Raw genomic sequence first — 17,600 nt, forward strand, 5'->3', positions numbered from 1 at the left:
GAAATTGATTGGGGGGATTGAGGCCCCGACTTAGGTGGTCTTCTGTTGGCTCCCTCACTTCACGTTTCATTTTTGTTTGGGTGCCATTTAAGGAAAGAAATCTTAAAAAAACTTCAAAAAGCAGTTAATTAGCAGCAAAAAAACGGGTCACTAATTAAGAAAAGGGTTAGAATGAAAACCTGCAGCCAGTTGGGGGACCCCTGCTCTAGTCTGACAAAGTGACTTGGTGGAGCAGGTGTGGAGTCTTTGATGAGGGTTGTTAAATCCAAAGAAGTTCTGCAAACATCCATAATAATAATCATAATCATAACAATAATAATAATAAAAATAATAATCATACTCATAATCATAACAATAATAATCATAATAATAATCATAACAATAATAGTAAAATAATCATACTCATAATAGTAATAATAATAATCATAACAATAATAATCATAATAATAAAAATATTAAGCATACTCAATTATAATCATAACAATAATAATAATAAAATAATCATATACATAATAGTAATAATCATAATCATAACAATAATAATAAAAATAATAATCATAACAATAATAGTAAAATAATCATACTCATAATAGTAATAATAATAATCATAATCATAACAATAATAATCATAATAATAAAAATATTAAGCATACTCAATTATAATCATAACAATAATAATAAAATAATCATATACATAATAGTAATAATAATAATCATAATCATAACAATAATAATAATAAAAATAATAATCATACTCATAACAATAATAATCATAATAATAATAAAAATATTAAGCATACTCATAATAATTATAATCATAACAATAATAATAATAAAATAATCATATACATAATAGTAATAATAATAATCATAATCATAACAATAATAATCAATAAAATAATAATAAAAATAATGATCATACTCATAATCATAATAATAATATCATTAATATAATCATAAAAATAATAATCATAATAATAATAATAATAACCCTTGATAAGCCTTCATGGTGTCTCCTATGTGCACATGTGAGACCAACCCTAACCCCAATGTGTTCCAGTGTGAGTCACTCAAAGGAGCCATGTAGTCATTCAGGGGGTCCGCTTTTGTGTTCTTAGGCACAGGGGTCACTCTCCGGTCCACCCCTGCCAGAATGCCAGCTTGCCCACTTCTGTCCTGGCATCTGCTGCCATCCTCCTGGCTGAGGCAGGGACCATCCTGCCCCTCTCTCTGTCCTTTTGGCACCTGGGCCTTCCTGCCAGGTAAGGGAAGGGCATCGATCCTGGCAGAGATGCCAGTCCTTGAATGCCACCCATTATAACATGCAGTCCTTGGCCTTCAGGTTCATTTCTGACTTTCTTCTAAGGAGAATTGCTTTATTTTTACACTCTTACGGATATTACATATATATGTTTTGATAAAAAGTTTATTTGTTAATTCACCTTAATACAATTTTTTACAGTCATTAATGATTGTGATACTGTATATCAATTTTACTAATATGTCTAAGAAAATATTCCATGTCCCTGCATTTCTCTTGGTTTTATTTTTAGGCTCGCCACTACATTGCAGAGTCTCTCGGGGTGAGATACGCAGAAGGTGTCATTTTAGACATGGACGGCATGTGGGCAGAGAGTGACAGCCAGACCCCAATGATCTGCTTCCTGTCGATGGGCTCAGATCCGACAGAAAACATTGAGCGTCTCGCTAAAACAAAGGTAATGCTACCGCTTACAGTCGGCTCCTTGTCTTTCTGTTGCTGCCCCTTTCTGCATGTGGTTTGTGATGATCCCATCTGCCCGTTTCTGGTTTATTCCAGTAGAAGTTCTCTGTTGGCTCATTTTCAGTTAGTTGGCCCCTCACATCATTTTAACTGTCAGAAGTCGAGCAGAATGTGCTTCACTAATGACCCTTCCTGCTGTGGCATCAACCTTGGCTCTTGAAAAGACGCACCTGTCGCCAAGTGTACTGCTGCAGGTGTCAGATCACTAATGTGTCACATCATAATGATGTCCCCTGGTGAACAAACCAGAGTACCCTAACAGCAAACTCCAGTCAATCAAAGTGACTCCTGTCAGTCACAGGGCTGCTGGAAATATGACCACCACCTCCGAAATCTCCGACGTGGGCCTTTGCTTCTGACTGCTCACTAATAGAGAAAATTATTACACTCTGAAAAATGGCAAACGCCACACAAATCATTTTATTGTTCTGCTCCACCACTGTGATTCATAGAGGGCATGGCAGCTTTGATGTTATTTAATTTATTTATTTTTCCATATGAGTTTGCTGCCTCAATCTAAACACCACAGTAGGCCAATAAGCAAGAAAAAAAGGCGACCATCCGGGGTCGAGGTTATAAATGACACTGAGCTCTCATACACTCCATTCCTGCTGTTTCTCAACTTGTGGTGGAAGTCGCTCATCAAGCCTCACTGATGTTTTCATCGTGTCTTCCAGAACACTCCATGCCGCGCCATTTCAATGGGCCAAGGTCAGGAGGTCCACGCCAGGCGCCTGCTAAATCAGAGCATGCAGGACGGAGGCTGGCTTCTGCTGCAGAACTGCCATCTGGGCTTGGATTTCTTAGATGAGCTCCTGGACACCATCACCACCGCCGAGACCATGCATGAGGGCTGCCGCACCTGGATCACCACCGAGGTGCACCCCAAATTCCCAATCAACCTGCTGCAGTCCTCCATCAAATTTACTAATGAACCGCCTCAAGGTGAGAACGGAAAATCAGGAATCATCATCATCATCAGGAGGTCATCTATCTATCTATCTATTATATAGCGCCTTTCATTCTATCTATCTATCTATCTATCTATCTATTATAGAGTGCCTTTTGTTCTATCTGTCTATTAATTATATAGTGCCTCTCATTCTGTCTATCTATCTATCCATCTATTATATAGTGCCTTGCATTCTATCTATCTATCTATCTATCTATCTATCTATCTATCTATCTATCTATCTATCTATCTATTATATAGTGCCTTTCTATCCATCTATCTAGCTATCTATCTATCTATTATATAGTGCCTTTTGTTCTATCTGTCTATTAATTATATAGTGCCTCTCATTCTGTCTATCTATCTATCCATCTATTATATAGTGCCTTGCATTCTATCTATCTATCTATCTATCTATCTATCTATCTATCTATCTATCTATCTATCTATCTATCTATCTATTATATAGTGCCTTTCTATCCATCTATCTAGCTATCTATCTATCTATTATATAGTGCCTTTTGTTCTATCTGTCTATTAATTAAATAGTGCTTTTCATTCTATCTATTATATAGTGCCTTTCACTCTATCTATCTATCTATCTATTATATAGTGCCTTTCATTCTATCTGTCTATTAATTATATAGTGCCTTTCATTCTGTCTATCTATCTATCCATCTATTATATAGTGCCTTTCTATCTATCTATCTAGCTATCTATTATATAGTGTCTTTTGTTCTATCTGTCTATTAATTAAATAGTGCCTTTCATTCTATCTATTATATAGTGCCTTTCATTCTATCTATCTACCTATCTATTATATAGTGCCTTTCATTCTATCTGTCTATTAATTATATAGTGCCTTTCATTCTGTCTATCTATCTATCTATTATATAGTGCCTTTCATATCTATCTATCTATCCATCTATTATATAGTGCCTTTCATATCTATCTATCTATCTATCTATCTATCCATCTATTATATAGTGCCTTGCATTCTATCTATCTATCTATTATATAGTGCCTTTCTATCTATCTATCTAGCTATCTATCTATCTATTATATAGTGCCTCTCATTCTATGTATCTATCTATTATATAGTGCCTTTCATTCTATATATCTATCTATCTATCTATTATATAGTGCCTTTCATTCTATCTATCTATCTATTATATAGTGCCTTTCGTTCTATCTATCTATCTATCTATCTATCTATCTATCTATCTATCTATCTATCTATTATATAGTGCCTTTTGTTCTATCTGTCTATTAATTAAATAGTGCCTTTCATTCTATCTATTATATAGTGCCTTTCATTCTATCTATCTATCTATCTATCTATCTATCTATCTATCTATCTATCTATCTATTATATAGTGCCTTTCATTCTATCTGTCTATTAATTATATAGTGCCTTTCATTCTGTCTATCTATCTATCTATTATATAGTGCCTTTCATATCTATCTATCTATCTATTATATAGTGCCTTGCATTCTGTCTATCTATTATATAGTGCCTTTCTATCTATCTATCTAGCTATCTATCTATCTATTATATAGTGCCTCTCATTCTATGTATCTATCTATTATATAGTGCCTTTCATTCTGTCTATCTATCTATTATATAGTGCCTTTTGTTCTATCTGTCTATTAATTAAATAGTGCCTTTCATTCTATCTATCTCTATCTATCTATTATATAATGCCTTTCATTCTATCTATTTTTCTATTGTATAGTGCCTTTCATTCTATCTATCTATTATATAGTGCCTTTCTATCTATCTATCTGTCTATTATATAGTGCCTTTCATTCTATCTATCTATTATATAGTGCCTTTCATTCTATCTATTAATTATATAGTGCCTTTCATTCTGTCTATCTATCTATCTGTCTATCACCTGTTCCCATGATTCCTTCAAGCCTCTTCCTTTAACTTATCGACTCTTTTTCACCTCATTTCCTATTCTGCGTTGTGGTTTTCGAGTCCACTTTGCTGGGCGCCCACCTCTAGGAGAGCACCTGCAGTACTAAATCACCTCCTTTATCGCCCGGTTGCTCTAACTGTGGACAGATGTACATCTAAACTCTTTGAGGTTACTTTGTCATTCTTTCCTGCTTCTTGATCGTAGATCTTCTGCGGTTTCTGCTTTGTGAGGCACACTTCACATCAGCAGATGTTTCTTGTGAAGCCTCTCGGAATGTTAATTGGTTAAAGTAGCTGTAAGCCACGCCTCCAATCTCGTTTCATTGGCTGTTTAACTCCTGAGTCCTGTTAGCTTTTCTTGAAGTTATTAGCCTAGGTCAGGGGTGGGCAAAGTCATTCCTGGAGGGCCGCAGTGGCTGCAGGTTTTTGTTCTAACCCAGTTATTTAATAAGAAGCACTTATTGCTCTAGAAACACTTCTGCTTCATTTTAGTTATCTTCCTCATTAAGATTTTGAACCCTCATTGCTTATTTAAGTCTTAAACAGCTGCATTCTTGGTTTTTAATTGCTCCTTATTAGCAATAAGATGCAAATGACAAAAGAAAGCAGCAGTTGTCCATTTGCTTGTTACCCTTTACACCTGTGTGTATTTATCGTGCACTATTTGGATTAATTAAATACTTGGAAGGAAAGAGAAGAGAAAAAAAGTGAAGGATTGAGAATGATTTGACATAGCTGAGTTAAAGCACTAACAAGCCATGAAATGTAATTATTGGCAAGGATTGTTTTCTAGTTAAGCAACTGGGCTGGAACAAAAACCCGCAGCCACTGCGGCCCTCCAGGAATGACTTTGCCCACCCCTGGCCTAGTGGATCACATACTGTGGATGTCTGAATGACGTGTTCAGGATGTACAAGAACAACCCTAATCATTTGTGCAGTTTTTAGTTAAAACGTGTTGTGTTTGTTCATTATTAGAACACTCTAGATGAGAACAGGCCATTCAGCCCCACAAAGCTCGCCAGTCCTATCCATGAGTTTTGAAAGTCCCTAACGTCTTACTGTCCCCCACACTACTTGGTCACTTATTATCGTAATGCACATGAAGATCAGACTGCGTTTTTAATGCAAATGTATACATGAATACAGTAATTTCCAAAGGGTTCACCTACTTTTCCTTGACACTCTTTTCAAGGTGAGGTTGACTCTTAAGTCACAGACCTGACTGAACAAACTCCACAGACGAGTTGCTTTTCTTTGTTTTCTTGTAATTGTTTCCATTTTGCTAAAACTGAACAGAAAGCCAAGTCTTCATTTTTCCTATTGTCACTCCTGTTCTGTATGAGGCTCAGCAGTGTAAGCTGTAGGCCTATAGATTTATTTCTTTTGATATTTTTCTTAAAACTGAAATCCTGTTCCTCAGTTATTATAAAAGCAGGATCATTTTGGCGAGAACAGCAAAGCTCGACAATCCAATCGCTGTCCAAAAATGCCCGTGGCTCTTCAGATCATCTTTGGAAATTCTAAATGTGAAATGAGAAGTGTCATGTGTAAGAGCGACTGGTCTCAACAGATAGTTATATTGGTAGCAACATCAGTCTGTCATCTCTGGGGGCTTTTGGAATAAGATTTGTAATTTGTCTGTTTTTTAATTTATTTTGTTAAACGCAGGTGTCAAAGCTGGCTTGAAGCGGACCTACACCGGCATTAGCCAGGAGCTCCTGGATATCAGCAACATGCCGCAGTGGAAACCTCTGCTGTACAGCGTGGCCTTCCTGCATACAACAGTACAAGTAAGTGAGAGCGGAACACAAACGAGGAGCAGCTATGTCACCAAACCTGAGGGCATCTTGGGGCAGGCAGGCACTTAGGGTGGGACCTGAACATCTAGAGACCAGTGACGTGTGGTGAGGTTCATGGCTGGTGACTCCTTCAGAGTCGTTGTCCAACCCGCTATATCCTAACACAGGGTCAGGCTTACTTTTGGTGAGGGGTGTACTCACTTTGGTGAGATACTGTAAGTTCACAAGGTTTAACCCTTTGAACCCAGTAGGCTTCTTTAGGTGGTATATAGCCAGCCCAACTTGTGGATTTGTGTGCAAATATTTAGCGGCAGCGTCTCTATTAACTTGTGGATTCGCGTGTGAATATTTAGCGACAGCGTCTCAATTAACTTGTGGATTCGCGTGTGAATATTTAGCGACAGCGTCTCTATTAACTTGTAGATTTGCGTGTGAATATTTAGCGACAGCGTCTCTATTAACTTGTGGATTTGCGTGTGAATATTTAGCGACAGCGTCTCTATTAACTTGTGGATTTGCGTGTGAATATTTAGTGACAGCGTCTCTATTAACTTGTGGATTCGCGTGTGAATATTTAGCGACAGCGTCTCTATTAACTTGTGGATTCGCGTGTGAATATTTAGTGACAGCGTCTCTATTAACTTGTGGATTCGCGTGTGAATATTTAGCGACAGCGTCTCAATTAACTTGTGGATTCGCGTGTGAATATTTAGCGACAGCGTCTCAATTAACTTGTGGATTCGCGTGTGAATATTTAGCGACAGCGTCTCTATTAACTTGTAGATTTGCGTGTGAATATTTAGTGACAGCGTCTCTATTAACTTGTGGATTCGCGTGTGAATATTTAGCGACAGCGTCTCAATTAACTTGTGGATTCGCGTGTGAATATTTAGCGACAGCGTCTCTATTAACTTGTAGATTTGCGTGTGAATATTTAGTGACAGCGTCTCTATTAACTTGTGGATTTGCGTGTGAATATTTAGCGACAGCGTCTCTATTAACTTGTAGATTTGCGTGTGAATATTTAGCGACAGCGTCTCTATTAACTTGTGGATTTGCGTGTGAATATTTAGTGACAGCGTCTCTATTAACTTGTGGATTCGCGTGTGAATATTTAGCGACAGCGTCTCTATTAACTTGTGGATTCGCGTGTGAATATTTAGTGACAGCGTCTCTATTAACTTGTGGATTCGCGTGTGAATATTTAGCGACAGCGTCTCAATTAACTTGTGGATTCGCGTGTGAATATTTAGCGACAGCGTCTCAATTAACTTGTAGATTTGCGTGTGAATATTTAGTGACAGCGTCTCTATTAACTTGTGGATTCGCGTGTGAATATTTAGCGACAGCGTCTCAATTAACTTGTAGATTCGCGTGTGAATATTTAGTGACAGCGTCTCTATTAACTTGTGGATTCGCGTGTGAATATTTAGCGACAGCGTCTCAATTAACTTGTGGATTCGCGTGTGAATATTTAGCGACAGCGTCTCAATTAACTTGTGGATTCGCGTGTGAATATTTAGCGACAGCGTCTCTATTAACTTGTAGATTTGCGTGTGAATATTTAGCGACAGCGTCTCAATTAACTTGTGGATTTGCGTGTGAATATTTAGTGACAGCGTCTCTATTAACTTGTGGATTTGCGTGTGAATATTTAGTGACAGCGTCTCTATTAACTTGTGGATTCGCGTGTGAATATTTAGCGACAGCGTCTCAATTAACTTGTGGATTCGCATTTGAATATTTAGCGACAGCGTCTCTATTAACTTGTAGATTTGCGTGTGAATATTTAGCGACAGCGTCTCTATTAACTTGTGGATTTGCGTGTGAATATTTAGTGACAGCGTCTCTATTAACTTGTGGATTCGCGTGTGAATATTTAGCGACAGCGTCTCTATTAACTTGTGGATTCGCGTGTGAATATTTAGTGACAGCGTCTCTATTAACTTGTGGATTCGCGTGTGAATATTTAGCGACAGCGTCTCTATTAACTTGTGGATTCGCGTGTGAATATTTAGTGACAGCGTCTCTATTAACTTGTGGATTCGCGTGTGAATATTTAGCGACAGCGTCTCAATTAACTTGTGGATTCGCGTGTGAATATTTAGCGACAGCGTCTCAATTAACTTGTGGATTCGCGTGTGAATATTTAGCGACAGCGTCTCTATTAACTTGTAGATTTGCGTGTGAATATTTAGCGACAGCGTCTCTATTAACTTGTGGATTTGCGTGTGAATATTTAGCGGCAGCGTCTCTATTAACTTGTGGATTTGCGTGTGAATATTTAGTGACAGCGTCTCTATTAACTTGTGGATTCGCGTGTGAATATTTAGCGACAGCGTCTCAATTAACTTGTGGATTTGCGTGTGAATATTTAGCGACAGCGTCTCTATTAACTTGTGGATTTGCGTGTGAATATTTAGCGACAGCGTCTCTATTAACTTGTGGATTCGCGTGTGAATATTTAGCGACAGCGTCTCTATTAACTTGTGGATTTGCGTGTGAATATTTAGCGACAGCGTCTCTATGAACTTGTGGATTTGCGTGTGAATATTTAGCGACAGCGTCTCTATTAACTTGTGGATTTGCGTGTGAGTATTTAGCGACAGCGTCTCTATGAACTTGTGGATTTGTGTGCGAGTATTTAGCGGCAGCGTCACGAAGTTGTTTCCGTGTAACTGCATCAGAAAATGTACCACGACGTCTGACAATCCTCCTTTTTACTGTTTTCTCACAGCTTGGATTGCTCCTGTCATAATCGTTTTGAGTTTCATGGTTTGTTTCAATTACGTTAGTATTTGCAGGACTTGTTGTGTTGAAGTGACATTCGCCATCTGTCAAGCGTTGTAAGCATACAACTGGTTTCATCGATAACTTTGCATCCAGTTTTTGAGAGTTGAAACATTCATAAACATCAAAGTGTCCACTACTCAAATCGTCACCTGTGAATCTAAGATGTTTAAGAGGCATTGGCGGTTCTCCAAACGTGTAAAATAGGCAGGCAGCCAACTACGTGGGAGGCCGGGGGAGGCAGGACGCAACCCCGCCTCACATGGTGACCGAGTTGCACTTATGTATGTAAGTAGGTTCCAGTTATGACCATTACGCGTAGAATTTCGAAATGAAACCTGCTTAACTTTTGTAAGTAAGCTGTAAGGAATGAGCCTGCCAAATTTCAGCCTTCTACCTACATGGGAATTTGGAGAATTAGTGATGAGTGAGTCAGTGAGGGCTTTGCCTTTTATTAGTGTAGAAGATAAGAGTCATCATCCATCCATCCATCCATCATCCAACCCACTATATCCTAACACAGGGCCACGGGGGTCTGCTGGAGCCAATCCCAGCCAACACAGGGTGCAAGGCAGGGTGCCAGCCCACCGCAGGGCACAACACACACACACACACACCAAGCACAATTTAGGATCACCAATGCACCTCACCTGCATGTCTTTGGACTGTGGGAGGAAACTGGAGCTCCTTCAGAGTGAGATTTACAAATCTATGAACCCCAAAGAGTCGCTTATTGACTATTCACTTGGCAGCCAGCCTGCACTTTGCCTACTGGTTATGTTTCAGATATCATCAGCATTCTTTACACACACACACACACAGGTAAGGTTCATATTTAGCTAAGAAAGATCGTGACATTTATAGCGGCGAGAGAGTGGAGAGAGCGCATTTGCTCCTCACTCTCCACGTGTTCTAAATTTGCAATTCCACAATTCACACTCATTCAATACAAATGAAAGTACAGAAAGGAGTAGAGAAAAACGGTGCACTGGCCTCACTGGATCTCCTGTTCAATTATGCAGCAAGCTAAACACCTTCATGCAATAATTCCCGGAACCACAAAGTGATGTTGAGAATTATTATTTAACTAGCAAAATACCCGCGCTTCGCAGCGGAGAAGTAGTGTGTTAAAGAGGTTATGAAAAAAAAAGGAAACATTTTAAAAATAACGTAACATGATTGTCAATGTAATTGTGTTGTCATTGTTATGAGTGTTGCTGTGTTTTATATATATAAAATACACACACACACATATAAACATATTTATACATATACATATACACATATATATACATATCTACATATATATATATATATATATATACATACATATACACATCCACATATCAACATATATATATACACATATATACACACACAGACGCTTTATGGGTGATGATTGTATTACTCTTTTTATCTTTATTTTATTTTATTGTAGAATCAACTCCTATCTGCGCACACCAGGGCGGCCGTGGGCGGATGCGTATGGTGTATTCACTCCATGTTATCGTGCATTGCGCTGTCAGTGGTATTTTGATAAAAGAATTTGAACAACATATAAGAAGCGTATAAATTATTAAACAGTAAAACATTAACATTTAAGAAGTAAAGTTAGATTAAGTACTACTGCAGTGCCTTCGGGTATACCTCATTTTTTGTTTGCCCATTACATGCTTAAATGTATACATTTTTTGTTGCACCTACCCGAGAACACGCAACATATAACCGAGCGTGGGAGAAGCATGGATTTTAAACACGCGTTGAGTTCATCTGCTGGTCTCCCTCGTGGAATAAGTGGTAATGTTTGACTAAAATCTACAGCGAGTAAAACGACATTACCTCCTTTTTTTTTTTACGATCTCTGAGATCTTGCTTTTTTCGGTTCAAGGCTTCATAAGCTCTTTTATGTTGTATGGTGTACTTATCACAAACCATCATCTTTGAATGTTGCAAGACTTTTGCCTTGTATGTAGATCGGGGTAATTACATTCATTGCATTCCTAGTCTGAATCACAATCTGATTGTATGGGTGGTTACCTGGCACTGTAGGGTTGCCACCCGTCCTTTAAAATACGGAATCGTGCCGCGTTTGAGAATGAAATTGCGCGTCCCGTTTTGAATCAATACTGGACGGGATTTATCCCGTATTTTTTTTATCATTTTTTTTTTAAAGCAGCGTCTCATGCAAATCATCCCACACGCATTTTATGAAGATGCCTCCTTTCCTACTTTTGATTGGGTAATACTTGATGTCATCGTTAGTTTGATTGGTGTTTTTAACTGTCCAGTGAGGAGGGCGTGTCTTTTAAGTAGAGTCTGCAAAGTGTTGGCACTGAGATGTGGCGTCAGCGCCATAGTTGAAGCCCCTAACGTTGCGGTCAGCAAGTCGGCTAACATCCACCATGTGCCGTCTTTCATTTGCGAGAAGCAGATCATAGAATGGTTGAAACTGTTGCCCCTAACGTTGCGCCACGGCGTGTGGTTCGTTTATACCTCGTGTCTTCTCATTAAACTTTTATCTCGCGAATATGTTATTGCAATCCGTAGCGGGAGCGTTTCTATAAACTTAATTTAAACTTACGTTTTACACCGTGCTTTGTTTCCCTTATGAACATGCTTGTATGCTTAACTCGCTCCGTTCTCAATTGTTTAATTAATTTTTTGCTCTTCGCTGTTTGCGGCTGTTCCTCCATTTCCCCCTACTTCGTTCTTTTATCTCGCGAATATGTTATTGCAATCCTTAACGGGAGCGTTTCAATAAAGTGATTGAAAATAGTTTTGCATTTACCTTTTTAGTAAAAGGCGAGCTTTTAAGCCTGAGAAATCACCCCGTAAATGCACACGTTTAATTGCACATGTGTTAATATGTATGCTTACACAGTATTAAAACACAATGAAAAATTAACGTCATTTACCTTCGTTCCCGCGTGTGACTCGTGCTGTAAATGTCTTCCTTGTTTTTAGTTCACGTGATTACGTAGGAGGCGTGATGACGCGATACGTGACTCCGCCTCCTCCATTACAGTGTATGGACAAAAAATATGTTCCAGTTATGACCATTACGCTTTGAATTTCGAAATGAAACCTGCCTAACTTTTGTAAGTAAGCTGTAAGGAATGAGCCTGCCAAATTTCAGCCTTCCACCTACACGGGAAGTTGTAGAATTAGTGATGAGTGAGTCAGTCAGTCAGTGAGTGAGTGAGTGAGTGAGTGAGTGAGTCAGTGAGGGCTTTGCCTTTTATTATTATAGATAATTATTATTGTTATTGTTTAATTACAAAAATGGTGTGAAACTGTAAATACAAATACAAACAAACACTAATAAGTACTGGTATAAGTAATATTGAGTAAATGCAGCAGCATTTATAACTAAGAGCTTAACAGCCGAAAGCTCCGTGAATTTATGTGATGAAATATAACATTTACTTTGACATTCCCTAACCAAAGTTACTTAAACAAAAGCTGTAAAACTAGAAAAAAGAGATAACGTACAGGGAGTGCCTTCACAAGTGCTGACTAAGCAGGATGGCGAAGGATTGTTTGAGAGAACAAAGACAGAGGTAATAAACACACCATACTTACTGCTGCTGCTGCACTCACTTCCTACTTCCTGTCACATGGCTTCCTGCTTACTGCAGCAGCAGCAGTAGGATTTTTATGTTAGGGTTACAAAAGTTTGCAAAACAATTAGAGCCAGAACAAATGGAATTCAATTTTGACCTTAATTGAAATATTTAGTTGTTTTAAAAAGCTTTTAATTCTGATGCTTTAATCAATTTTAATGCAGACTGTTCAACAAAAGGATAACGGTCCGTGTACTTTTTGGTATTTGAAATTTCATTTTAGAAGCAAAAGCAAAAAAAACAAAAATGAAAGGAAGGAATTTTCAGATTTAGATATTTGATTAAAAATAAAATGAGGGACTGACGACTGACAATGCAAGTTCTTTCCATCTGTAATTTATAGTCGCTTCCTGTACATAAAAGTCTAATTTTCGGAGTTCACTCTTAATGTGTGACTGAAGAGCACATCTATAGTTCTAGCTGAAGCAAACACTTTGAAACCTTGAAGACGTTTCTGGTCGAGGTATTAAGACATCGCGGTTGTTAGTCAACAAGCTGATGGACTGAATGATCTCCGCCCGCTTGCCAATATTTCTTATGTTCTTCTGCTTGTTCTGTTTCTTACAGGAGAGACGAAAGTTTGGTCCCCTGGGCTGGAATATTCCTTATGAATTCAACCAAGCAGACTTCACTGCTAGTGTGCAGTTCGTTCAGAATCACCTGGACGAGATGGACATCAAGCGTGGCGTCAACTGGAGCTGCGTTCGCTATATGCTGGGAGAGGTGCAGTACGGTGGCCGTGTCACGGATGATCTCGATAAGCACTTGCTCAACACCTTCTCCCGAGTCTGGTTTGGGGAGAACACCTTCTCTGACAAATTCTGTTTCTACAAGGGCTACGCTATTCCTAAAGGCAAAACGATCCAAGACTGTCTACAGCACATCGAGCTACTGCCTCTTGTCGACACCCCAGAGGTAATGCAAACGTCCTCACGCTGTCTGTCTGTCTGTCTGTCTCAGCCTTATGGGAGCACTAGGAATGTCTGCTCTCCACTGATCTAAGCAAACAAACCTCTGTGGTTTTACATACAACTTTAGTTCATTATTACATTAAAATAATGTCCGTCACGTGCGACTTTTCTACAGGGAGTCTGGCCGAGGAGTCAAGGGAGTCGGAATTAAAGTCTCCAGCTTGCTAGTTCACTTTACTCTGCTGTGAGATGAAATTTCTGCCTGTTCTGTCGCAAAAGAGAAAATACAGAATTAGATGGAAAACGACGAGACGTAATCGCTAGCCTAGCTGAGCTCGAAACCATTGGATTGGAGATCTTTATTGTCACATACACTGCAAGAGCACAGGACAACAAAATAAATAAATAAATAAAAATAAGATAAGAGTAATGTTGAATACAGTTACCCATAAACCAGCAGGTGGGTACAGCACATCACACAGGACAGGAAGGATCAGATTACTGGAAGTTCATACCATCAAAGGCATCTATCTATCTATCTATCTATCTATCTATCTATCTATCTATCTATCTATCTATCTATCTATCTATCTATCTATCTATCTATCTATCTATCTATCTATCTATCTATCATATAGTGCCTTTCATTCTATCTATCTATCTATCTATCTATCTATCTATCTATCTATCTATCTATCTATCTATCTATCTATCTATCTATCTATCTATCTATCATATAGTGCCTTTCATATCTATCTATCTATCTATCTATCTATCTATCTATCTATCTATCTATCTATCTATCTATCTATCTATCTATCTATCTATCTATCATATAGTGCCTTTCATATCTATCTATCTATCTATCTATCTATCTATCTATCTATCTATCTATCTATCTATCTATCTATCTATCTATCTATCTATCTATCTATCATATAGTGCCTTTCATTTCTATCTATCTATCTATCTATCTATCTATCTATCTATCTATCTATCTATCTATCTATCTATCTATCATATAGTGCCTTTCATATCTATCTATCTATCTATCTATCTATCTATCTATCTATCTATCTATCTATCTATCTATCTATCTATCTATCTATCTATCTATCTATCTATCTATCATATAGTGCCTTTCATATATCTATCTATCTATCTATCTATCTATCTATCTATCTATCTATCTATCTATCTATCTATCTATCTATCTATCTATCTATCTATCTATCTATCTATCTATCTATCTATCTATCTATCATATAGTTTCTTTCATATTTATCTATCTATCTATCATATAGTTTCTTTCATATCTATCTATCTATCTATCTATCTATCTATCTATCTATCTATCTATCTATCTATCTATCTATCTATCTATCTATCTATCTATCATATAGTGCCTTTCATATCTATCTATCTATCTATCTATCTATCTATCTATCTATCTATCTATCTATCTATCTATCTATCTATCTATCATATAGTGCCTTTCATATATCTATCTATCTATCTATCTATCTATCTATCTATCTATCTATCTATCTATCTATCTATCTATCTATCTATCTATCTATCTATCTATCTATCTATCTATCTATCTATCTATCTATCTATCTATCATATAGTTTCTTTCATATTTATCTATCTATCTATCATATAGTTTCTTTCATATCTATCTATCTATCTATCTATCTATCTATCTATCTATCTATCTATCTATCTATCTATCTATCTATCTATCTATCTATCTATCTATCTATCTATCTATCTAAACTGACACATATATTTTATTATTTGTCTTAAAATCTCTTACACTTCACTTCTTGTTTATTATGTTCTTGAATTAAATCCTTACATTTCTTATAAACTCCCTGAATTAGGACGGCTTATGCTAATTGAGACTTTTTTACATTTATTTTTGATTCTGATGGTTTTATTGAATCATAATGAATCCTTGGAGATTTTGCTCCATTTCCAGGTCACACAGTTTTGCTCTTTGCTTCGTTACAAGCTGATGTCTGTCAAATTAAAAAGCGCTGCTCCTCACTGAATGAAATTATACACTTTACTGAGCTCAAGCTTTTCCCTTAGGAAAAAAAAAATGAAAGTATACCAAACTAAGCGAGCCTTTAAACTCAGCCATACTGTTTTGGCCCCACTGGTGGCACTAAGGAATAATATAAAAATTAAAAAACAAACAAACAACTGAACCCCCTTCTTCTACTCGGTGCCACAATTAAATTTGAGTGTTTTGCCATTTAAATGTCACATGACCCCCCAGTTACCACACTGTAATGGTCTTCTTTCTTCCCTCAAAGATGTGTAACAGCAGAACGCCCCCCCCCCCCCAATTGAATTTGACTGACGCACAGACTTGATCTTCTAAATCAGAGGGCTGTTCCTTTCTCCACATTCCACTATCTGTGTTTTCCACTTTCTATTTTTCAGAATTGTATAATTATTTTTTGTTAGGATGTTTTTCAATCTTGCACAGTATGCTTTCCTCACTGACTAATTCCATTCTATTCTGACAGATTAAGATCTGCCCTTGAAAATGAGATGTCGGCCATAAGTGTTTAATAATCCTGACACATTGGCTGACACTCTTACAGTGTCAGTTTGAAGTTTACTCCAACACACAGTGGAGATAAGAGTAACATTCAGAGTGCAGTTTTTTGTTAAAAATGTTCCTGAATTTCCCAAGTACTAGGGTGTTGTACCGTGTTAGCCAGTATGAATGTAGAGAAAAGCCAAGCAAAATGACACCTTTTATTGGCTAACTAAAAAGATTACAATGTGCAAGCTTTCGAGGCAACTCTTATTACATGATTACATCTGGCCTGAAGAAGGGTCCTGAGTTGCCTCAAAAGCTTGCACATTGTAATCTTTTTAGTTTGCCAATAAAAGGTGTCATTTTGCTTGGCTTTTCTCTGAATTTCCCAACTAATTCCACTGTTACCCACTGTATGTGCACAATATGACGAATTCTTCAGCTGTTAACATTCTGAAAGTGAAATATCTGACTTTTACTTTGAGGGGTGAAACATGAACATTGAGTGAAGCAGGATGACGTTACAGGCAGTTAAACCAAAGTAGCAGAAAACGGGGGTCCAGACTGGGCCCTCTCTGGCCAGGGGAACAGCGCCCTGAGAAACTGCTGGTGTCCTTTTACCGCTGCACAGTAGAGAGCGTCCTGGCCTACTGTCTCTGTGTGGGGTTCTCCAGCTGCAGAGTAGCAAAGAAGAAAGAGCTCCACAGGGTCATTAAGGTCACCCAGCGGATAGTCGGCTGTCCTCTTCCCTCACTAGAAGAACTACATAGCTCATGTTGTCCCAGGAACGTCAAGAAAATTCTTCAGGACCCATCACACCCAGGACATGCATTGTCCATAAAGACTAAGACAAATAGACTGAGAAACAGTTTCTGTCCTTCAGCCATCACCATGCTGAATGCTGCTAAGTGGTCAGTCTGACCGAGTGCACCTTCATTCTAAGTTAACATTAGATAAGGGACAAGTGCAATATAATGTATGTATGTATGTATGTATGAGTGGAAAACATTGAGTTGGAGACCCCTGCATTACGGTGTCCAGGATTGGACAGAAGATCATCCTTGATTGACTCCAGTCGGAATGCCCATCCATCCAGTCTGGCATTTACAGCTGAGATAAAGAATATTCATTTTTTTTTGCTCTCCTTGGTTTACTGAATCTCTGCTCTTGTTTTTTGACTCTGATTCTTGGTCTTTAATGACCACTTGGGCTCGGCCATCAGCAGTGGGTCTGTCGGCGGAGAGAGTGTCGACCTCGTC

General features: G+C 37.8%; 1 protein-coding gene across 1 annotated transcript in view; it reads left to right on the top strand.

Annotated features, from left to right (window-relative positions):
• Nucleotides 1-17,600, top strand: part of LOC114644108 (dynein axonemal heavy chain 5-like) — a 424,175-nt gene that overhangs the window by 377,995 nt on the left and 28,580 nt on the right. The window contains 4 exon segments of the mRNA XM_051928807.1: nucleotides 1,554-1,718; nucleotides 2,461-2,728; nucleotides 6,330-6,451; nucleotides 13,441-13,788. Of these exon segments, the coding sequence (XP_051784767.1) occupies nucleotides 1,554-1,718; nucleotides 2,461-2,728; nucleotides 6,330-6,451; nucleotides 13,441-13,788 (903 nt within the window).

Source organism: Erpetoichthys calabaricus, chromosome 6 (genome assembly GCF_900747795.2).
Source record: "Erpetoichthys calabaricus chromosome 6, fErpCal1.3, whole genome shotgun sequence".
Lineage (NCBI taxonomy): Eukaryota > Metazoa > Chordata > Cladistia > Polypteriformes > Polypteridae > Erpetoichthys > Erpetoichthys calabaricus.